The sequence below is a fragment of the Anomaloglossus baeobatrachus genome, chromosome 4 (genome assembly GCF_048569485.1).
Source record: "Anomaloglossus baeobatrachus isolate aAnoBae1 chromosome 4, aAnoBae1.hap1, whole genome shotgun sequence".
Taxonomy (NCBI): Eukaryota; Metazoa; Chordata; class Amphibia; order Anura; family Aromobatidae; genus Anomaloglossus; species Anomaloglossus baeobatrachus.
The window spans coordinates 242,774,853-242,800,618 of record NC_134356.1 but is presented as its reverse complement, the minus strand read 5'-3'; the positions used below and the strand labels follow the sequence as shown (position 1 = coordinate 242,800,618).

General features: G+C 47.4%; 1 protein-coding gene across 1 annotated transcript in view; it reads right to left on the bottom strand.

Annotated features, from left to right (window-relative positions):
• Nucleotides 1-25,766, bottom strand: part of PTPRQ (protein tyrosine phosphatase receptor type Q) — an 855,789-nt gene that overhangs the window by 457,240 nt on the left and 372,783 nt on the right. Inside the window, exon 25 of the mRNA XM_075342420.1 lies at nt 18,707-18,853. Within this exon, the coding sequence (XP_075198535.1) occupies nt 18,707-18,853 (147 nt within the window). The remainder of the gene's footprint in view (nt 1-18,706; nt 18,854-25,766) is intronic.

Below are 25,766 nucleotides of genomic sequence, written 5' to 3'. Positions count from 1 at the left end.
CCCCCTGAGGATGCTAGGGCGGAACACGTGTCGGGGTCGGGACGTGGACGTGGCACCAGGACCATATACTCTGGCAGGTATGATGTGCATTTAAGCCAATGGTTATTTTCAAGTAACACATAATAACAACAGCCTTTTTTCTAATTGCTTCTCGTTACACACTTCATGCATTGCGTATTGTTATGTGCTTTACATGATGTGTATATGTATACTTTCATTTATGCTATGATAATACTTTGTCTGTCATTTACTGTGTCAAAAACATTTTTTTTCTTACTTGGCTGTTTTTGTGCCGCTGATAAATTATTATTGTATCACTTGGTCGATATGATTTTATGCACATATATCTGCATATTATCATTGCAGCGTGTTATATGCATATATTTGTAGAGATATATTAGAAATTTTTGAATGTATATATTCTATGTGTCTGCATTGGTAATCATACTTATGGTTTGGTCCTTTAACACGTCCAATCGTCCCCAGTGTTTAAATTTCCAATCTTAAAGCACCTATTTGTTGTATCTACCTTTATTCTATTAAAAATATTCTATTTATATATTTGGACTTTGAGTCACTTTTTTTGACCATTATTATGGTTAATGTCGTGGGGTAACAATTATATATGGGGTATAGAATGATTGTTTTTTTTCCTCCTTTTCCAGGGACCCTGAAAATCACATAAGCAGACTATACAGAATTATACAACGGCAGAACCTCACTGCGACTCATTAGTATATACCGCCACCATGTGGACACATTGTCATTCTGCAGTCACTGGCTTTGTTCTTAAGTTCCCTGTCCCATATTTTTTTTAACGTTTTAAAACAAAACTATATCACATACTTATGGATCTAGAAGTCATATGCTTGACTTTTATTTAGGGCTCATTCAAATGTCTTTATTTCACATGCCTGTTCCCTACGTGTTGTTTATGAATACAACACATACTCATTGTAGTCTTTGTGTATGTTCACATATCCATAAATGGAGACGTAAAGTTTTGATCCTAGTCACAGATCAAACTCATCCGTTAGGCCAGAGCCCCACTTGCGAGTGCCTTGCGTGTAACTCGCGTGAGTCTTGTATCGCATCACCCGACACGGCCGCACACTCTCCTGACTGGAACGGTCGGTTGCAGCCAGGTATCTCTATGGTGAGATGCTCCTGTCCGGAGAGTGTGCGGCCGTGTTGGGTGATGCGATGCAAGACTCGCGTACGTTACATGTGATGCACTCGCAAGTGTGACTCTCTGGCCTTAAGGCTACTTTACACACTGCGATATCGGTCCCGATATCGCTAGTGTGGGTACCCGCCCCCATCTGTTGCGCGACACGGGCAAATCGCTGCCCGTGACGCACAACAGCCGTCACACATACTTACCTGTCCGGCGACGTCGCTGTGATGGGCGAACCGCCTCCTTTCTAAGGGGGCGGTCCGTGCGGCGTCACAGCGACGTCACTGAAGCGTCACTGAACCGCCGCCCAATAGCAGCGGAGGGGCGGAGATGAGCGGGACATAACATCCCGCCCACCTCCTTCCTTCCGCATAGCGGCCGGGAGGCAGGTAAGGAGAGGTTCCTCGTTCCTGCGGCGTCACACGCAGCGATGTGTGCTGCCGCAGGAACGAGGAACAACTTCGTTACTGCTGCAGTAACGATTTTTGAGAATGGACCCCCGTGTCACCGATTAGCGATTTTGCACGTTTTTGCAACGATGCAAAATCGCTTATCGGTGTCACACGCAACGGCATCGCTAATGCGGCCGGATGTGCGTCACAAATTCCGTGACCCCAACGACTCCGCATTAGCGATGTCGCAGCGTGTAAAGCCCGCTTTAGTTAATGAAAAGCTTGGACAGCACACTGATCACATGCTAGTTGCATCCTAGTGCTGGCTGATTTCACTGTTGAATAGAAGACGCTTCAGAAACCTCCATTGGTTTTTTTTTTTGCTGCATACAAGAAAAACTGATGAAACGCTGACACATGGTACCAAACATTGATGAAAATCTGAACCCATATACTGATGGAAATTGGTTAGTTTTTCACGTACACCAAAAAAAACATGAAAAATCCATATGACAGTCAAATTGATCTGTTTTAAACATTAGCAATTTATAAATTATAACAGGCCAAGTACAGTTTTCTTTGTTAATGATTACACTGGATCTGTAAAATACTGATCCCATATAGATGGTGTCCATGTGTCAGCCATTTTTTAAAACATGCATTGAGTTTTATGGACAGGACCAATCCAGTCCCTGCATAAAAACATTCCTGTAAACTACACTATGTATCTACATTGTCCCATGTGTTACCTGTATGCTATAGGGACCTAAAACACACTACTCTGAACAAATTGTCTCTCCAGTAAAGGAGACAAACTCTAGCACAGCGCCACCTATTGGAAGTAGCGATCCTAAAAGTCACAAGTGGATTTTCAACAATCCTTTGCAATATGACTCAGGATATATAAGCCAGATCAGAATCCCAATTTGCAGACACGGTGTTTCGGGGTGCTTGCCCCTCGTCAGTGCAAAGTATGGGGGTGTCTGATCTGGCTCATGAGAAAGCTATGTGGGGACCACGGGGGAACACTATTCTCCTTAAGGAGACTTTGCAAGCCAGTCTGGCTGCCAGGTAAGGGGACTTATAGCTGCAATGCCCCTCTGGGAAATATTCAAATTGTCTCTCCAGTAAAGGAGACAAACTCTAGCACAGCGCCACCTATTGGAAGTAGCGATCCTAAAAGTCACAAGTGGATTTTCAACAATCCTTTGCAATATGACTCAGGATATATAAGCCAGATCAGAATCCCAATTTGCAGACACGGTGTTTCGGGGTGCTTGCCCCTCGTCAGTGCAAAGTATGGGGGTGTCTGATCTGGCTCATGAGAAAGCTATGTGGGGACCACGGGGGAACACTATTCTCCTTAAGGAGACTTTGCAAGCCAGTCTGGCTGCCAGGTAAGGGGACTTATAGCTGCAATGCCCCTCTGGGAAATATTCAAATTGTCTCTCCAGTAAAGGAGACAAACTCTAGCACAGCGCCACCTATTGGAAGTAGCGATCCTAAAAGTCACAAGTGGATTTTCAACAATCCTTTGCAATATGACTCTGAACAAAGCACTTCCTAATTTATGTCAGACCACTATAATCTGTAACAACATATTTATATCAGGCACAGTAAAATCCATTTACATGGTTCAGCATTTCTGTATATTTTTGAAAGTAGATTAAAAATTGACAAAGCTTTTTAATTTGTATTTTATAAATCAGTAGTACACATGAAAATAAGCAACTTTGTAATATATCTTATCAGACAAATTTACTTCTTTCTCTCCCAGAATTGATCAGTCATTATCAAAATTCTCAATTCTGGAGGTAAAATCTGTGTTCAGTGAGGACTTTCCCATTACTGAGGTAGGAGATGGCCGCTGTTACTGATGAGATTTTATTTAGATGGAAGAGGGAGGGGATAGAGGCAGAGCTCTGCTACCCTACTCCCTCCTATATTTTTACCATCTTAAATGTTGCTTTAATCCGAATTTTTCAATTTTCACATGAGTAGCAGTTAAAAATAGACCACACAATTTGTTGGGTAATTTTTCCTGAGTACACCGATACCAAATATGTGGTGGAAAACTATTTTTTGGGTGTGCAGCAGGGCTCAGAAAGGAAGGAGCACTATTTGAATTTTGGAGCGTCAATTTGGCTGGAATAGATTGCAGATGCCATGTCATATTTGAAGATCCCCTAACAGGCCAAAACAGGAGAAAGCCCCCACAAGTGAACCCATTCTGGAAACTACACCTCTCGAGGAATTCCTCTTGGAGTGTAGTGAGCAATTTTAACCCTCATGTAATTCTTGTAATTGTATAACATTGGCTGTGAAAATAAAAATTACTATTTTTTCCACTGTTGCTTTGGCCCCAAAGTTTTACTTTTCAAAAAGTGTAATAGGAGAAAATGGACCATACAATTTTTCATAATATTTCTCCTGAGTTTGCCAATGCTCCATATGTGATCAAAAACTATTTTTGAGGAACAGTGCAAAGCTCAGAAGGGAAGGAGCGCCATATTAGGGTTCAGAATTAGTTGGAATGGTTTGGGGGGTACTATGTAACATTGGCAGAGCCCTAACATGTCAGAAAAGCAGACCCCATAAGTGACCCCATTTTACAAGTACACCTTTCAATGAAATCATCTATGGATGAATTAATCTAGCATATTGATACCTCAGGTGTGTCACAAAATTTTATACTAGTAGGCGGTGAAGAAAAAATAATTACATTTTTACCACTAAAATATTGTTTAAGCCTCAGATTTCTGATTTTCACAAGGAGAAGAGGTAAAAAAGACCTTATAATGTGTGACACATATGCTCCTAAATGTGGCAATTGAGTTTTGGGGCAAAGAATTTCCTATAATTGTTTGCAGACTCCATTTGCAGAGCTCCTAAGTGTTGGAAAAGCAGAGACTATATTTTTGAAATAACACCCCTCTGGGATTTCATCTATGGGTGTAGTGACAATTTTGTCTCTGGAAAACATCCATGGAGTCAAACAGAGTGAATGTAGCAGAATTAAAAAATAATCCCTTGTAGTACCCATACATTGTGCCCAGCTTGTGCACAAAACTGTTGTTGATCGCACTTTGTTGCATGCCTAAAAAGACACACACCCTGTTAATTAAGTGGGTCTCCTCACTACAACAATGCCAAACATATAGAAGTTAACTTTGATTTGGGCCGTAGTTCCACTTGCGTATGACTCGTGCGAGTTTCACATCACATCACATCACCCGGTGCGGCCTGATGCTCTCTGGACACGAGTGTCTCAGCTGCATAGAAATACATGCAGCCAACATACTCCTGTCAGGAGAATGTGCGGCCACACCAGACTCACACCTTAAGGCTACTTTACACACTGCGATATCGGTCCCGATATCGCTAGTGTGGGTACCCGCCCCCATCTGTTGCGCGACACGGGCATATCGCTGCCCGTGCCGCACAACATCGCCCAGAACTGTCACACATACTTACCTGTCCGGCGACGTCGCTGTGACCGGCGAACCGCCTCCTTTCTAAGGGGGCGGTCCGTGCGGCGTCACAGCGACGTCACTGAAACGTCACTGAACCGCCGCTCAATAGCAGCGGAGGGGCGGAGATGAGCGGGACGTAACATCCCGCCCACCTCCTTCCTTCTGCATAGCAGCCGGGAGGCAGGTAAGGAGAGCTTCCTCGTTCCTGCGGTGTCACACGCAGCGATGTGTGCTGCCGCAGGAACGAGGAACAACTTCGTTACTGCTGCAGTAACGATTTTTAAGAATGGACCCCCATGTCGCCGATTAGCGATTTTGCACGTTTTTGCAACGATGCAAAATCGCTTATCGGTGTCACACGCAACAGCATCGCTAATGCGGCCGGATGTGCGTCACAAATTCCGTGACCCCAACGACTCCGCATTAGCGATGTCGCAGCGTGTAAAGCCCCCTTAAGGCACATTATTGTGCTCAGAAGGGATGGGGCATTTGGATTTGGGAGTACAGATTTTGCTGAATTTTTTTTTGCGGGGAGCTATTGCGCATTTCCAGATCCTTTGTGCTACCAGTAACGTGGAAAGCCCCCTATATTTCCATGAACAGATGATGGACCTGAGTGGGGATTTGTATTTTTGTGGATTGAATTGAATGTTATTTGGTAGCAATTTGGGCTACAGAATATTTTGGATCAGTTTACAATTATCCTGTGCTCTCTGCTGAACCCTTACATCTGGGTTTCCGTCTACATCTCCGAAATATGTGGCACAGGTGAAACCCAGATGGATCCATTCACTAATGAGGCAGCAGAGTCAGGCTAAGTTCACATGTCCCGTAGTCCTCCATTAGAACGGATTCTGCAGAGATCCGTTGGGAAACTGATTTCTGCTGGATCCATTTTTTAACATGGAAGTCTATGGAGGATGGATCCGTTAAGGGATTGCTATTTATCTTCCATTTGTAACGGATCCTGTAAGAGAAAAACAGATCAATTACTAATGCAAGAATAATAGATGGCTAAATAACTATCAGTTAACGGATCAGTCCTCCATAGTCTCATGTTTAAAAATGGATAAGTTGTATTTGCTTTTTTACAAAATAAAGGTTTATTGCATCACAAAATTTTGAAGGCTACAGGTTTTTTTTTACTTTTCTGCCAACAGAGTCATATAAGGGTTTGTTTTTTTGTGGGATAATTAGTAGTTTTCATTGGTACCATTTTGGGCTATGTAATATTTTTTGATCCCTTTCTATTTTGCTTGACTTAGGAACGTCTGACTGACGGCCCTAACTTGCCGTTCTGACCCAAACCAGTTATCCACCTTTCTCTACTTTTCCACTTAAAATAAGACACGGACTGCGTGACATTGGATGTAAAGCCACAGCAGCCTTGTTTATTAACACCAAAATAATCAATAACATTTTACCATAAATGTAGTAAATAACTCCATAAACATAACCACCAGCAAAGGAGGGGGGGGGTAAGTGAAGAGTCTCTTTGTACATGATTGCAACACCAGCTCCACCATGTGCCCTCAGCCGCACCACACCGACTCGAGGACACCCAGCCGAGTGTTGCTCCACCATGTGCCCTCAGCCGCACCACACCGGCTCGAGGACACCCAGCACATTAACATGCCCTGCTGTGACCCAGCACAGCAGGGTCCCACGTTAACATGTCCCGCTGTGACCGAGCACAGCAGGGACCCACCAACCATACCATTGCACACCAGGGGTAACCCGCTCCTGCACTGGGTTCCCCCCCGCTCTTTGTGCAATCCACCGACTTCAAATACCCCCCTCCTTTCCGCCGACTGCTGCGACAAGGTCAATCCTCCTCGTCTCTCCATTCGATCGCCAGAAATCCAAAATAGGGCGGGTGGGCGGGACAATTCCAGACGTCTTCAGGTAAAGAATGACCTCCCACCTCCTAATCCAGCCCTATATATACTCCCCTACACTAGCAACCCCCTGGACCAATTACATGGCCCCACAGCCCTATAACTCCACCTCCCACTTTTCCCGCACAAAATACCCTGAGCATTAACCCCTTGCTAATCCTCAGGCCTAGCATCCCTCCTCAGTCATGTTGCCCTCCCTTGAGCCCTTTCAGGGCAGGCGTCCGGGCTTTTCTTGACTTAGGAACGTCTGACTGACGGCCCTAACTTGCCGTTCTGACCCAAACCAGTTATCCACCTTTCTCTACTTTTCCACTTAAAATAAGACACGGACTGCGTGACATTGGATGTAAAGGCCACAGCAGCCTTGTTTATTAACACCAAAATAATCAATAACATTTTACCATAAATGTAGTAAATAACTCCATAAACATAACCACCAGCAAAGGAGGGGGGGGGTAAGTGAAGAGTCTCTTTGTACATGATTGCAACACCAGCTCCACCATGTGCCCTCAGCCGCACCACACCGACTCGAGGACACCCAGCCGAGTGTTGCTCCACCATGTGCCCTCAGCCGCACCACACCGGCTCGAGGACACCCAGCACATTAACATGCCCTGCTGTGACCCAGCACAGCAGGGTCCCACGTTAACATGTCCCGCTGTGACCGAGCACAGCAGGGACCCACCAACCATACCATTGCACACCAGGGGTAACCCGCTCCTGCACTGGGTTCCCCCCCGCCCTTTGTGCAATCCACCGACTTCAAATACCCCCCTCCTTTCCGCCACAGCGAGCACGTATGACACCTTGTACGTGCGAGCCCCACCACCAAAAAACCTCGACCCGAGCCGACTCCTCGGGTCGAGCAACCAATACTGCGGGACCAATGCCAATCGAGCAAAATAACCCCCCAATAGACCTTACGATGCCAACCAGCACCAAGCCACCAGTACAACAAGGTCAGCCGCCCCCAAGACCTGCAACTAACCGACCACGTCGTCAGATCCTATGTACCGCCTGCGCGACCAGTCCCCAACGAGCCACCAGAGCCGCCGCCCCCCATCTCCATGGAATAAGGGGCAAGCTCGGCCTCGTTGAGACAGCTACACTGCAGGCGCCTCCTAAAATTACACCTCAACTGATAATTAACAAAGCCAACCATTATTGGTGTACCATTACCATCCTCTGCACCGCCTGCGCGCCCAGTCCCCAACGAGCCACCAGAGCTGCCGCCCCCATCTTCATGGAATAAGGGACAAGCTCGGCCTCGTTGAGACAGCTACACTGCGGGCGCCTCCTAAAATTACCCATCAACTGGTAAATCAACAAAACCAACCCTTATAGTCGGAAACAAAACAACCTCCACTGTTTCCCCAACCCCTGACAGATTCCTAAAACATACCCAGTAACACAACCCCTGGGCAGTCATGCCCCTGTGAACAACGGCACAAGCACGGCACCCAGGCAAGAAGAAATGGCCCGGGGCAATCAGGCCCGATGTCACGAATCAAGCACCCCGGATGCCCCAGCGACCACCTCTCCTCCACCCACGCGCCGTACCAAAACGCTGCCGTTCCCGTAAACTGTGTGTGATCGCACAGATCCTAAAACACCACCCAGCCCAATAGCCAAAACCATGCCACCCTACAATTGTTGTCACAACAACCCGGAACCGAAAACAGCCAAACCGACCACCAGCCTGAAGAAAAGACCTTAACTATGTACCAATGTGTAACGATACTCGCAACACCAGACGATTAACCCAAAACTAAGTCAGAATACACCCTTCTGACCACCACATATTGCTCAAAGCCCCGGAAAAGGGGCCCATGACCACCGTTATTCATCGGTATCACCGTGCACTTTGAACCCTCAAGCACGGCACCGCCGTTGCCCCCTCTCACCAAAGCCAACTGCACACCACTCCCAATCCCCGCTAAACTGCAGACTCAAAACTACTCACAAAATGAGAGAACAGCAGCTCCCACTAAACCCGTAGTCCAGGAAAACTCAAACACCACATTTCTCCGAAATTGCAGGCGCATAAGCCAGGGCCAACCGTCAAACGTTGCACCGACAGGTGCCTGGTGCTTGTCCGCCACTCAGCCTTAAAGCGCCGCAAAAACACCCCCCCAAACGGGGCACCGCCCCAGACGGTTACCAGGTCCTTAAACCATAAGAGTCAGTGCACCCCGCGCTGGCTGCCCCTGCCACCCAACCTGACATTGAGGGAGGTAATGGCAAAGTTGCGACCTACTCGCTCACTACTTCGACACCTCACCCACAGCTGCACCGCACAACTGTGTGCCACAATGCCTGCCGGTCCTGACAAATCGTAAGACCAAAGTAACCACTTGGCAATGCAATACTGGGAGGGGCTACACTACCGCCTGACAATCGGCGAACCCACAACGTGCCCCATGATCTATCAGCATAACCAATAAATGGAACAACCCGCCATCAGCACTGGCTAGCTGGAAAAAATCCCACAAGTCGCCGATCAGAGGCCCCCGGACACCAATAATCCACACACTGGATAACCCAACCCCAATGTCACTTATTCCTCGCACCGACACATTACCCGAGCCCCCTCTCCGGGGGCACCAGGAAGAAACACTCTAAGACAAACCATATACCCATAAGTCAAAGCCACGCCCGCTGTACCCGAAAGAAACCCCCAAGCCCATCGTAAACGAGAACCACCAACTCTTATGATAAACTCCAGCGGAGCCACTATCAACTGCCATAACGAATGCCGCGTGATACATTCTGCCATCGTTAAGCCGGCGACCCTACTAAGAACCGCATACCAATCCACACGCATAAAACTTGCTAAACTGCCACTGTGCAGCCACTGCTAGCAAACTCCCGTAATCTCCCCATGAACCCGCAGATCCTACAAAGGCCCCCAAACGGCACACAGGGCAATAAGCCAAACTTGACCCCCAAAACAGTAGCACGACGTACACTGGAGCCTGATAATGGCCCGTAACCTGACCTCAAACATAGGGCCCTACCTAGCCGAACCAAACACATCGACTTATCAAACACATGCTACCTCCGCAGGTACACCCAGGGCATGAAGAAACAGCGTAGCAGTCCCAGGTTGTCCCCGGAACAGAATATAAACACTCGACCGTCCCGAATATCGGATAATCCCCCAACCGAACTCGGACCATGTACATAATAACCAGACCTGGGGCAACCATAAAACATCCCGCTCCACACAATATTTGTCCAACAGACATCGTAATCAAGCACTAAAACCCGATTACAGACCCAGGCAACAAAAGTGTGTGTTTTTTTTTTTTTTAAAACGCCTATTACTCCTGTTAATAGACGGCTAGACAGGGCACCACATACAGGTGAACAGTTAATTTCAAGACCCCCCGGGAGGTGTCGTCAACCGCCGCCAGGGAGGACAGATCTCCAAAGGACTGCTGTCCCAATCATAACGACCTTAACATCTGGCCGCAACAAAACGTGCCCGCCCAGTAAACCTGAAAAACCCACCAGTACTCTCACAACCCCTGTTGGAGGACCGGACTCAGGCCGATGCCTATAGAGTATAAAGCACCCCCTCGTGAAACGCAACCACATTCCCCTTCACCTCCCACCAGCAATAACACACACCCCATGCAACGCTCAAGAGTCAGCCACCAAATGCAAATGCACCCCCGCAGAACGGGCCACCATGTATGTGGACTACCATCGAACCCTTATCAAATACTATTAACCGCGATAAACCTCTAGCTAAAAGACTCCCCTAACCATTACATAAACCATGGAATCGCCGTGAACTCGGTTATCCTATCCACCACCCCTTCGCAAGTATTCGTATACCTGCCTCACATTCCGCCCCACCGCCGACTTACACCTGAATTAGTCACGAACCACCAGGAAAACACCCAATCATACAAAATCACCCAAAATATGCAAGCGCAATTACGCCAACCATAATAAACAATTGCGTCACCTAGAGATAAACACCCTATCATGAAAAACCCCAACGCTCATGAAATGCATAGCGAGGCACCCGGGACCACAGAGCCACCACTCCCGTATAAAATTCAACGCTGTAACAGGGCCCCCTACCTCCTACCGAAACCGGCTGACAAACAAACTACCGCCCTATTGCACCCGAAATCATACGTATCGACACCCTTACTACCCACCCTAATCCAAGCATTAATACAAGGTTTTAAGTGAGCCTTAATTTACTAGGCTGACTCCATGGAATCCCACGGAACAGCCGTCACATGTCCTCCGCGTCGAGCACCGCCATGTTCTCCACCGATAGACGCCGGATGCAGCCCTCCTGGGCCGCACCGAAAGCGCCCGGACTAACCAGCCATCCGGGGACGCTTGGCGAAAGGTCACCGGCTCGAAGCCACAAATGGAGAGGGGGGGGTGCGCTCCAGCCGCTCAGCCGCCTGTGGGAATCCGTACCCATAGTTGGATCCGCTACCATAACCGTGCGCAATTGCGCAGGGCGCAGCTCCTGAATCTTGCACCAGATGCCGGGGGCACGTGACGGCAACGCCGGACCACATGACCGCGCCACGGGTCACGCGGACGCGCCACCCAGGTTGTCACGCCAAACCCCCGCGCCGTAGCCCTCCTGCGATGTTGCCCCATCACGTGCTACCGCTGGACTGCTGGTCGGGCCCTACGCGGCTGCGCAGGCCGCACCTTTTGGATAGCGGGTGGAATCAGGGGTATCACTCACCCACTCCGCTGAACGACATCCGCAGCGAACCCCCTGCTGGCCAGGCCCTGCACAGATGTGCCGGCCGCACTTCCTTGCTGCCGATGGTTACTTGGCACGTCACCGAGCCGTGTGACCGTGCCATCAGATGGGCCTCGCACCGACGTGCAGGCCGCGCCTCCTGGATGATTCCGGGCACATGACCGCCCAGCGAGTCATGTAGACGCGACGTCGAAGGGGCACGTGACCGCGCCGGCCCCACGTGACCGCGCCGGCCTCACGTGACCGCGCCGGCCCCACGTGACCGCGCCGGCCCCACGTGACCGCGCCGGCCCCACGTGACCGCGCCGGCCCCACATGACCGCGCCGGCCCCACATGACCGCTGCGCACCGGGTGAGCCCAGCGGATCGGGTGAGCCCGGCGGGCCGGAGGAGCCCAGCGGGTCGGAGGAGCCCTGCCGGTCAGGTGAACGCAGCGGGTCAGGTGACCGCGCCGGGTCACGCCCCCGCAACGCGCACGTCACCAATGGCCACTGCGACCCGGAAGTGAAGGGGAGCCGGCTACAGCACTCACCGCCCCGCAACCTTGCAGCCTGTGCCCGACTGTCGGCCCAGGCCCCGCGATGTCCCGTCTCCTGGGTCCGCCGCCGCCACCGCTGCCATGGGTCCGTGCCATCAGATGGGCCTCGCACCGACGTGCAGGCCGCGCCTCCTGGATGATTCCGGGCACATGACCGCCCAGCGAGTCATGTGGACGCGACGTCGAAGGGGCACGTGACCGCGCCGGCCCACGTGACCGCGCCGGCCCCACGTGACCGCGCCGGCCCCACGTGACCGCGCCGGTCCCACGTGACCGCGCTGGCCCCACGTGACCGCGCCGGCCCCACATGACCGCTGCGCATCGGGTGAGCCCAGCGGATCGGGTGAGCCCGGCGGGCCGGAGGAGCCCAGCGGGTCGGAGGAGCCCAGCGGGTCGGAGGAGCCCTGCCGGTCAGGTGAGCGCAGCGGGTCAGGTGACCGCGCCGGGTCACGCCCCCGCAACGCGCACGACACCAATTGCCACTGCGACCCGGAAGTGAAGGGGAGCCGGCTACAGCACTCACCGCCCCGCAACCTTGCAGCCTGTGCCCGACTTCCGGCCCAGGCCCCGCGATGTCCCGTCTCCTGGGTCCGCCGCCGCCACCGCTGCCGTGGGTCCTCCGCTGGGGCTCCTCTCCCGTTGCCGGCACCATGCGATCGTCTCCGGGCTGAAGCGCTAAGCGGTCGCTGCCGCTACGAAGGCAGGGTGGTCCATCTTCAGCGCCGCCGACGTCCCTGGACCATTGCTGCAGCTGCTACTCCATCCGCTGCTGGACGTGCTGGTCCTCTTCATCTGTGCCACGATTACCACCCTCTCCAGGATCCAAACAATTCCAGACGTCTTCAGGTAAAGAATGACCTCCCACCTCCTAATCCAGCCCTATATATACTCCCCTACACTAGCAACCCCCTGGACCAATTACATGGCCCCACAGCCCTATAACTCCACCTCCCACTTTTCCCGCACAAAATACCCTGAGCATTAACCCCTTGCTAATCCTCAGGCCTAGCATCCCTCCTCAGTCATGTTGCCCTCCCTTGAGCCCTTTCAGGGCAGGCGTCCGGGCTTTTCTTTCTGTGATGCAGGGTCAAGAAGAAACAACAATTCAGGAATTGTTTATTTTTTCTTTTACACTGTTCACTGTGTTGTAAAAATGATGACAGCTTTATTCTTCGGGGCAGTACGAATACAGTGATACCCCATTTATATATTTATTTTATGTTTTGCCGCCTTTACACAAAAATAACTATTTTATAGAAAAAATAAGTACCGGATTTTTCGTATTTATAAGGCGCACCGGATTATAAGACTCACCCCAAACTTAGAGCTAAAAAAAGGTAAAAAAAAAAATGGGGTCCGTCTTATAATCCGGTGTTGTCTTACCGGAGGGGGGCAGCAGTGGTGGTGAAGCGGGGTCACAGGAGGCAGAGGTTATGCTGGCAGCCGCGGTGGGTTAGTAGCGTCAGCCGCAGCGGGTCCGTGGCGGCAGCAGCGGTCAGTGGCGGCAGGCGCGGCGGCATGCGTGGTGGGAGCCGCGGCGGGTCCGTGGCGGCAGGTGACAGGTGGAGCAGGCCGGTGAAGTAAGTGTCTCAGTGTGTCCGCGGTCCCACTTCAAATGATGGCGCCTGGAGAGGCGCATGTGCAGATGGAGCGCTCATCCAAGGGATCCATTTGCGCACGCGCTGACTCCAGTCATCATCATTTGAAACTGGGACCGCGAATACACTGGGACACCTGCCGCACAGCCGCCCGCCCAAAGCATACACGCACAGAGTGACAGCGAGCAGGCCGCCCGCCCGCACGCACAGAGAGGCAAGCGGACCGACAGGCACCCGCACACTCGCCCGCCCGCACGCACAGAGAGGGAGCCGGCACCGATGGGCACCCGACTTTCCCGCCCGCACGCACGTACAGAGAGGCAGCTGGCACCAACAGGCACCCAGCTGCTCGCACGCCCACCCACCCGCCGCACAAAGAGGCCGCCGGCACCGACGAGCACCCGGCTGCCCGCCCGCACGCACGTACAGAGAGGCAGCCGGCACAGACAGGCACCCGGCTGCCTGCACGCAGCCACAGGCACCCGGCCGCCAGAACGCACCCAGTCGCCACACAAACAGCACCCTGGTAAGCTGTATTCGGATTTTAAGACGCACCCCTCATTTTCCTCCCAAATTTTTGGGAGGAAAATTGCGTCTTATAATCCGAAAAATACGTTTTTTTTGCATTGCTGTATTGTGAGAGCTATAGCTTTTTATTTTTTCGCTGATGGAGCTGTGTGGAGGGTTTTTTTTGGAGGGACAAAATAACGTTTTCAGCTACAACATTTTTGCTTACATATGACTTTTTGATTCTGTGGCGCCCCTGAGGCCTAAGTCGCCACAGTGTACTGCACCTCACTTAAGGTGCAGTACTCATCCTGGGTCCAGAGGAGGTCGGTACCAGTTCCACAACACACAAACCCATACATACACTCAGGGTGCCCTCCCCAATGGGGACCGGTCTACTTTAAGGTAGTCACCGCAGGAACGAGGAACATCACCGTACCTGCATCCTAGCAGCCCTCTCTCATACTTACCGCTCCCCGATCACCAGAGCGGCGAGGAACAGCTGTGCAGAGAATACGCAGCAACAATTACTTTGAATATGCCGGCTGCTCATTAATCAATCTCGTATTCCCTGCTTTCCTCACCCACAGACGCCTGTGATTGGTTGCAGTCAGACACGCCCCCCACGCTGAGTGACAGCTGTCTCACTGCACCCAATCACAGCAGCCGGTGGGCGTGTCTATACTGTGCAGTAAAATAAATAAATAAATAATTAAAAAAAACGGCGTGCGGTTCCCCCCCATTTTAATACCAGCCAGATATAAAGCCATACGGCTGAAGGCTGGTATTCTCAGGATGGGGAGCCCCACGTTATGGGGAGCCCACCAGCCTAACAATATCAGTCAGCAGCCGCCCAGAATTGCCGCATACATTATATGCGACAGTTCTGGAACTGTACCCGGATCTTCCCGATTTGCCCTGGTGCATTGGCAAATCGGAGTAATAAGGAGTTAATGGCAGCCCATAGCTGCCACTAAATCCTAGATTAATCATGTCAGGCGTCTCCACGAGATACCTTCCATGATTAATCTGTAAGTTACAGTAAATAAACACACACACACCTGAAAAAATCATTTATTAATAATAAATAATAATATGAAGGCAATAGCGCGATCAGCTGTATTCAGTGTTGGCCGCGAGTAACCTCAGTGACAGCTCAGCTGATCGCGCTATTGCCTTCATTAGCTGCGTGGAGGTGACAGGAGCGGCGGTGTCTTCTGCAGCTCCGGTCACATCCATGCAGCAAAGCTGGATGCGACGCTGGAGCATCCTGGATTACGCCGGACATGGAGGGCTTTGTCGGGCTTATTAAAGTGGTGAACCAGGGTATATGTTTGTGTTTTTTATTTCTAATAAAGGATTTTTTTGGGTGTGTTTATTTACTGTCACTTACAGATTAATCATGGAAGGTATCTCGGGGAGACGTCTGACATGATTAATCTAGGACTTATTGGCAGCTATGGGCTGCCAATAACTCCTTATTACCCTGATTTGCCAACGCACCAGGGCAAATCGGGAAGAGCCGGGTACAGTCCCAGAACTGTCGCATATAATGTATGCGGCAATTCTGGGCAGCTGCTGACTGATATTGTTAGGCTGGGGGGCTCCCCATAACGTGGGGCTCCCCATCCTGAGAATACCAGCCTTCAGCCGTATGGCTTTATCTGGCTGGTATTAAAATGGGGGGGGGACCGCACGCCGTTTTTTTTAATTATTTATTTATTTATTTTACTGCACAGTATAGACACGCCCACCGGCTGCTATGATTGGGTGCAGTGAGACAGCTGTCACTCAGCGTGGGGGGCGTGTCTGACTGCAACCAAACACAGGCGTCTGTGGGTGGGGAAAGCAGGGAATACGAGATTGATTAATGAGCGGCCGGCATATTCAAAGTAATTGTTGACGCGCATTCTCTGCACAGCTGTTCCTCGCCGCGCTGGTGATCGGGGAGCGGTATGAGCCGGGGGAAGAAAAAAAACGAGCGCCAATGTAAGTATGACTGAGAACCACAGAAAAAAAGGTAAGTATACTGAATTTAATTAAAAAAAAAAAATAAGATCGCTAGTGTAAAAACGCACACGCACGAAACGTGCTGAACACGGACATACTCCATGTGCGGTACGTGCAGGCACGGACCCATAGACTAAAGCGGGTCCGTGCCTGCGTGCTGCCAGCCAAAGACGGACATGTTGTCCGTGTAGAAAAGCGCACACACGTACTTACCTCACGGACACACGTTCCATGCGATTTTACGTGTGTGTGCCATCTACCATAGAACAACATGGGTCTCCGTGTGTACGTGTCTCCGGTACGTGCAAATACGTACCGCACACGTACAAATAGAACGGATGTGTGTTGCGGGTCTCACTTGAATTGGTGCGAGTGATACGGCTCTAGCAGAAAATCTCAGCATGTTGCGACTTTTCTGGCATCCAGAATCTGGATGCAAGAGAAGCTGACCAACTGCTCTCCCTCATTGACTATCATTGGTCAGAGTGCACTGCGAGATTTTGTCGCTTTGCACTTGTCCATTTTTCACGCTCGTGTCCGCGTGCCCTAAGATAGAGGGCAGGGGACTTAGGTTTCAAGCGTCAATCTAGTGCTGAAATTAAAAAAAAAAAAATCAAAACACTGTAGTGGTGCTTTAGTTAATTTATTAAAAAACAAACTAACTTTGTTTTAAAGGGAACCATGGGCTGCATGACTCAAACATTGGCTCTGCGATTGCAGGCAAGTATGTTTGATTCTACCACTGCGGCATTTCACAGTAAACAAACTTTAAGAAGCTGGCAGACTCATTAACACTGGCGTTGCGTATATCAGTCTTCAGGAGTTTGTGCAGTAATATGATGCACCAAATTCATTAAAAGGCGCAATAGAATTATCGTAACAGTAGCAAACAAGTATCGTAACAGTAGCGGACACTTCCACGTAGATCACTAAATATGCTACACGATGTCCCAGATCCTCCCCAGCTCATTTGGTGGAGGTACCCGAAACTGTAGTAAAAATGGACATAGAGCGACATGCCAGTGTTTCCACATAAAGTTACTACAATTTCGCCCGAACCATAAGATGGTGGGGAGTCAGATATACTAGCTCTGTAATTATGATCCTATTAAAAGGAAAAAGTGCACATAGGGTCTTATCATAAATCACACAGTGGGTAAAGAATCGTCAGATACTAACCCCTGTGGTTGTGTGAAACACAACCAACAGACAAGCATAAGACTAGCAGCTGCGGCCACTGATAAGGATCAGTCCAAAGAAAAAACAAAGTGGTATTAAGAGATTTAGTCATTTAAACACCTGATGAAGGGGTAAGTGCATATCCCCGAAACGCGTAATGTGGTGACTGGAAGAATAAAGATATTCTTTCTTTACTGGAGTTTGGACCTTCTTACTGGCGAGCGCGGATCTTCTAATACCACTCTGTTTTTCTTTGGACTGAGCTCTGTAATTATGCAACATTGTATTGCAGCAACTTTCGCTTTCAATTTTTTCTGTTTGATGTCAGGACTGGTGGACTCCTTTTCTAACCCGCAGCTGTTCCGCTTAACCCCTATAAATTGATTCAGCAACATGAAGTGAAATTGTTATATATGACCAGTTATTGACCAGAGAATAAAAGTTTATGAATGCTATCACAATATCCAACTATATATACAAAGGTTGTTTTGTTTTTTTTCCTTCTGCTATTGTGATTTTTGTTGGCTTACCTGGATTATGAACATAATTTAACCACATTCAACTGATACCTGTGTAGGGAGGGCAAGGAGGCATGCCGAGACATGCATCTTTCTCCACAAGTCCATGCATACAGATCACTAGTAGCATTCTCTGTGTATAGTAGCTAATCATAGCTGCCATCCCACCCACCCGTCTTTGTAGAGGGGAGTAGTAGATTGACTATTTAAAGCAGAGGTACACACCGACCTTCCTATAGAAAAATCTACTTTTTGTAGTGATGCTCTATTCTGGGTAATATAGTGGTATCCTAGAATCTTATTTCTATTATCTCTACATGCCATATTAGGGCCTGTGGCATAACTCAATAATCCTGTAATATAATTCCCATTCATCTCTGTAATCTGGGACATTTTTTGTAGCTCTCAGTTCCTTACCCTGTAGGATTCCTATATACTGTAGAAGTAATTTTTGCCATATAAAAATATAATGATTCACTGTATGGAAATATGAAAAAATCCATTGCTTCCATTTTGCTTTATCGTAAAATCCCAATGTATACATCTGAATCCCAGACGTTAACTATTCAGCATCTGCTTGTGGCAGCAATAACTATTACAGCACACTGTACATGTTCCACATTTATACAGTATTGTGTATGTAGGTCAAGAGAGAAATACAGTTACCTTCTGCTGGAGTGAAAACAGATATGTTGGATCGGGGCCCAACACCTGCACTTGTTTCTCCACTGATATATGCATCATAGGTTGTGAAAGGAGTAAGGTTAGTAAAAGTAAACTTGAGATCTTTTGTGCTGTTATCCAGAATACGACCTGATGAGAAAAGAATTCAGTGTGTAAGGAAAAGAATGCTTCATGTCTTAACTGTATAAGCATTGAACTGAATTGTTTAAATAATTTGCTTAGTTAGAAGTTAAAAATGATATGCCAGTCAGTACCTATAGGTGATGATTACCTGCTATTTATTATCCTTGGAGATTGCAAATTGGCTGCTTTTTAGCTTATCTCCAATTAGGCTAGGGCCCCACTTTGCGTTCTGCTACTTGCAGTTCTAAACGCACGTTTTGGGCTTAATTGATTTGACCAAAGTTGCCTTCTTCAGAAATTTAGCGCTGAAAACGCATGCGTATTTACCGCGTTTTAGATGCGTTTTTAGCTCTTTTTATCTGCTTTTCCACCTGCGTTTTGATAGATGCGTTTTGAACATCATGACACTGCTAAATAAAGTTTAAATAGTCAAAATCATAGAAAAAATTGGAAAAAAAGAAACAAATCTATATGTTTGTGAAAAATAATGAAAATAGATTAGATTAATTTAATGAAATTATAGCAGTAATATGATATTTAATGGAAAAATTGCAATAATTTATTAAATTTGTTATTTTTAATTGTCGGACTATGTGTGTGTGTAAAGGGACATATGATATCATTATTTTGATGTCCAAAAAGCATGCGTTTTGGTAGTCCAAAACGCATGTTTTCTGCACTGAAAAAGCAGGTAAAACGCAGGAATTTGTAGGAATCTTGGTTTTTGCCTTTTCTCATTGACTGCAATGTTAGCAAAACGCACCCAAAATGGCAAAAACAATTGATATGTTGCTTCTTTGAACGCATGGTTTTTGCCACAAAATATGCAAATTAAACGCAGCGTTTAGAAATGCAAAGTGGGGTCAGGAAATCACTTTTTCCATAGACTTTGCTGGAAAATCAAAACGCATGCCTTTTGGCGTGAAAAAGATGCTTCTCAAAACGGACCTAAAAAGCACCTAAAACGCAGGTAAAAACGCAAAGTGGGGCCTTAGCCTTAGGCTATGTCTGCACTTTGCGTTGTCGTAGTTGCAGTTCTAAGGCTAGGGACCCTCTTTGCGTTTCCACCTGCGTTTTAGGTGCTTTTTAGGTCCGTTTTGAGAAGCATCTTTTTCATGCAAAAAGGCATGCGTTTTGATTTATCAGCAAAGTCTATAGAAAATGGGGATTTCTAGACCCCACTTTGCGTTTCTAAACGCTGCGTTAAATTTGCATATTTTGTGTCAAAAACTATGCGTTCAAAGAAGCAACATGTCAATTGTGTTCGCCATTTTGGGTGCGTTTTGCTAACATTGAAGTCAATGAGAAAAGGCAAAAATCAAGATTCCTACAAATTCCAGCGTTTCACCTTCTTTTTCAGTGCAGAAAACATGCGTTTTGTACTACCAAAACACATGCTTTTTGGACATCAAAATAATGATTTCATATGGCCCTTTATACACACACATAGTCCGACAATTAAAATTAAGAAATTTAATAAATTATTGCAATTTTTCCATTAAATATCATATTACCGCTATAATTTCATTAAATTAATCTATTTTCATTATTTTTTACAAAAATATAGATTTGTTTCTTTTTTTCCAATTTTTTCATTGAGTTTGACTATTTAAACTTTATTTAGCAGTGTCATGATGTTCAAAACGCATCTATCAAAACGCAGGTGGAAAAGCAGGTAAAATACGTTGAAAACGCATCTAAAACGCGGTAAATACGCATGCGTTTTCAGCGCTAAATTTCTGAAAAAGGCAACTTTGGTCAAATCAATTAAGCCCAAAACGTGCGTTTAGAACTGCAAGTAGGAGAACGCAAAGTGGGGCTCTAGCCTTAACGCATCCTCTAGCAGAAATTGCTTTTGCCAAAGTTGCTTTTGACCATCAAAACGCGATAAATTCACATGCATATTTACCGCGTTTTAGCCGCGTTTTTAGCGCTTTTTACATGCTTTTCCATTGCTTAAAGTCACATGCGTTTTGATTACAAAGACACTACTAAATAAAGTTTTAACATACAAACACGATGAAAAAAGGAGAAAAAAATGAAAACAAATATAATTTATAAAATCATAAAGAAAAAAGTTATATTTAATATAATTATAGCGGTTTTATACTAAATATGGCTAATATAACAATAATTTAATATTTTTCATTAATTTAATTGTTGGACTATGTGTGTGTAAGTAAAGGGACATATCATTCCATTATTTTGATGTCATAAACGCATGTTTTCTGCACCTAAAAAGCATGTAAAACGCTGGAATTTTGATGTTGCTTGCTTTTTGCAACTTCTCATTGACTTCAATGTTAGCAAAACACAGCCCAAACGGCAAAAACAATTGACATGCTGCTTCTTTGAACGCAGAGTTTTTGACCAAAATTATGCAAATTAAACGCAGCGTTTTGAACTGCAAAGTGCGCACAAGAAATCCCCATTTTCCATAGACTTTGCTGGAAAATCATAATGCATGCATTTTGGCATGAAAACGCTGCAGTTCAAAATGCTGCGGAAAAGCAGCTGAAACGCAAAGTGCGGACACAGCCTTTGCTACACTATCTACCCATTACCATTAGGCCACGTGTACATATTGAGTATTTGGTAAGTTTTTACTTCAGTATTTGTAAGACACAATCTGGAGTGGGTAATAAATACAGAAGTGGTGACGTGTTTCTATTATACTGTTCCTCTGATTGCTGCACTCCTGATTTGTCTTACACATACTGAAGTAGAATATTCACCAAATACTCAATGTGTGTATGTGGCCTTACAAATACTGAGGTACAAAACTAACCAAATAGTCAATATGTGCACATGATCTTAGGCCTCTGTCACACGTTCGTGCCTCCGGTAAGCGTTTGGCAGTTTTTTCACGTACCGGAGGCACGTACACACGTGGACATATGATTTCATAATGGTTTGGACACACGTAAGTATTTTGGAACGGAACGTGTGTCCGTTCCGTACTTACGTGTGTCCGTGTGTTCCTCACGCCGACACGTCCACGTGTTCTCCGGCAGCATGGGTGTCACACGGCCCGCACCTGTACCACACGAATGTAGTGTGGATGAGGTCCCGTGTGACACGTGCCGGAGAAACACGTGTTATTATTTTAAAATAAAAAAAAACACATACTCACCTCCACCAGCCCTGCAGAATCTTCCGCTCCAAATAGTTGCTGCCGACCGCCGCTCGTTGTGAGCGTGTTATGGAGGTGGGCGTGATGTCACGGGCTCTAATCTCTGTCCCTCCACTCAACCGGAAGCAGCATCAGCGGTGAGTGGCCGGGGCTGGAGCCGAGATCAAAACCCTGGACAGCAGCGAGGACCATGTGAGTATGCAAATTACCGAATCTCTGTGTGTTATGGCGGATAGCACACGGAGAAGACACGTGGACTGCACGTACCGGAGATACGTACTTACCACACGCAACACGCAGGGAAAATCCGTGTCTCGCGGCATGTGCGTGATTTCCACGTGAGTGTGGCAGAGGCCTTACAAATACTGAGATAAAAAACTCACCAAATACTGAATTTGTGTACATGGCCTTACAAATACTGAGGTAAAAAACTCACCAAATATTCAATATGTGCACATGGCCTTACAGCTACTGAGGTAAAAATCTCACCACATACTCAATGTGTGTATGTTGGTTTACTAACCCCTTATCGAGCACAGGCAGTAATATTACATCCTAAGTGGTCATAGTCTAATCCCCCCCCGATGCTGCCGGCAGCAAAAAAAGTAAAAAATAAAAGGTTCTAAAAAAAAATAAAAAAACCTAAAAGTTCAAATCACCCCCTTGAAAATTTAAAGGGTAAAAAAAATAAAAAATATACACACATTTGGTATCACCGCCTTCAGAAATGCCCGATCTATCAAAATATAAAATCAATTAATCTGATCAGTAAACGGCGTAGTGGCAACAAAAACCAAACGCCAAAATTACATTTTTTGGTCACCACAAATTTTGCGCAAAATGCAATAACAGGCAATCAAAACGTAGCATCTGTGCAAAAATGGTACCATTAAAAACATCAGCTCGAGACGCAAAAAATAAGCCATCACTGAGCCATTAGTCCCAAAAAGTGAGAATACTACGGGTTGTGGAAAATGCCTCAAAATGTGCGCCACTTTTTTTGGACAAACTTCTGTTTTTTTTAAACCCCTTAGGTAAAAGTAAACCTACTACATATTTGGTGTCTACGAACTCATACTGACCTGAGGCATCACACTGGCACATCATTTTTACCATATAGTGAACACGGTGAATAGAATATCTCAAAAACCTGCTATTGCACTTTTTTTTGCAATTTTTCCGCACTTGGAATGTTTTTGCCATTTTCCAGTACAGTATATGGTAAAATGTATGGTTTTATTTAAAAGTACAACTCGTTTTGCAAAAAACAAGCCCCATATGGCAAGATTGACGGATAAATAAAAAAGTTACAGCTCTTGAAAAAGGGGAGCAAAAAAAAAAACAAAAATGGAAAATCGGCCAGGGATGAAGGGGTTAAACAAAAACACTGATCTGCTGAAGGGAGATCCACTTGGTGGATGCAAATGAGTTTGCAAGTGCTCTAGGTGGGAAAGAAAGCGCACTTCTACTGCCTCAGCACCCAGCTCTATTCTCCACCTAAGGCCTCCGACACACATCCGTGCCGCCGGTACGTGTTTGGTATGTTTTTGCACGTACCGGCGGCACGGAGACACTTACACCAATGCTACCCTATGGTAGCAGGCACACACACGTAAAACCACATGGAACACGTGTCCGTGTCCATTTGTACGTGTGCGTTTTCCAGCACACTGACATGTCCGTTTTTCTCCAGCATCACGGGTGTCACACGGCCCGCAACCGTACCACACGAATGTAGTGTGGATGCGGTCTCGTGTGACACGCGCCGGAGAAAACTCACATGTCGGAGAAAAAAACAACAAATCTTTACTCACCTTCTCCAGCCCTCCTGTCTCTGCCGCTGCTGTCACTTGCTGCCGACCGCCGCTCATTATGCTCATTTAATATTCACTTCACTGCGACCGGAAGCAGCAGCAGCGGGGAGTCTGCAGGGCTGGAGACTGAAGATCAGCACCACGGACAGCAGGAAGGACCACGTGAGTATGCAAATTACCGGTTCTCCATGTGTTATCGCGGATAGCACACGGAGAACACACGTGGCCCGCATGTACCGGAGACTCGTACGTACCTACAAGAAACATGCAGGGAAAATATGTGTCTCACGGCACGTGCATGATTTTCACGTGAGTGTGGCAGAGGCCTAAGGCTGGACTCACACAAACGTATGAAAAAACGATCTCATTCTCATCCAGGAGAGTAGGACAATTTTTTCTCACTTGTCATCCGTGTGCTCTCAGTGTGCTGTCAGTGTGCTGTCCGTTTATTTCTCAGCAGCTATTAGTCATTTACAGTCATTTACAGTATCATTTACAGTGTTCTGTGCTACATGATAGAATTGTATCCATGAAAACGGATGTCACTAGGATGGTCCGTGTGCTGTCCGTGTGGCATCTGTTTTTCTCTTGCACCCATTGACTTGTATTGGCGAGTCTCGGACGATTTTGGCAGCAAGTCACAGAATCTGGATGAGAAAAAAACTGACCAACTGTTCTGACTCATTGATTAAAGCGGGCTTTACACGCTGCGACTTTGCTAGCCGATGCTAGCAATGGCGAGCGTGATAGCACCCGCCCCTATCATTATGCCGATATGTGAAGATCGCTGCCGTAGCGAACATTATCGCTACGGCAGCGTCACACGTACTTACCTGCTCGGCGACGTCGCTGTGACCGGCGAACCGCCTCCTTTCTAAGGAGGCGGTTCGCTCGGCGTCACAGCGACATCACTAAGCGGCCGCCCAATCAAAGCGGAGGGGCGGAGATGAGCAGGACGAACATCCCGCCCACCACCTTCTTTACTCATTGCTGGCGTGTGGCAGGTAAGGACGAGTTCCTCGTTCCTGCAGTGTCACACGTAGCGATGTGTGCTGCCGCAGGGACGAGGATCAACTTCGCCAAAGCGACAGCAGCGATAATTGGGAGAGGACCCCCATGTCAACGAGGAGCGATTTTGGACATTTTTGCAACAATCCAAAATCGCTCCTAGGAGTCACCCACAACGAGATCGCTACAGCGGCCGGATGTGCGTCAAAAAATCAGTGACCCCAACGAGATCGCTGTAGCGATCTCGTAGCGTGTAAAGCCACCCTAACATTGCTCCGAGTGAAATGAGAGATTTTCTTGTGGTATGGAGGGGGAAAACATATTTGTAGCACTGCCCTTTGCAGTGTATCCACCCCTGGTCTAACTGGTTAAGAGGTTGATATTACAAAGAACAGTAGAAGGGGAGATATGACATTATTAGGCTGTGATCTTTCTTCATTATGTCATTTTTGTCATTTTTGGCTTCTCCCCTTCAGATTTGTTTAGCTGAAGGAGACAACTTCCTCTCACAAGACCAATCACCTGTATGAAGAAGAATGGCTGCTTGCTCATTTTGACAGGTAATCCAGCTCTCTTTTATTTCTTGGGTGATTTATGGACAGAGAGAGGGACTTAAAGTCAACCAGCCCTTTTCACACATATAACTGGTCATGTGCTGATAAAGCACTGTCCTGTGCCAAACCTAAGGCCTCTTTTACACGTACGTGCCTCCGGTATGTGTTTGGCAGTTTCTCACGTACCGGAGACACGTGCACACGTGGACCTATGAATTCCTAATATTTTGGACACACAAGTATTTTTGAACGGAACGTGTGTCCGTTCCATACTTATGTGTGTCCGTGTGTTTCTCACGCCGACATGTCTGTTTTTCTCCGACATCACGGGTGTCACACAGAACGCACCCGTACCACACGGATGTAGTATGAATGCGGTCCCGTGTGACACGCGCCGGAGAAACACGTGT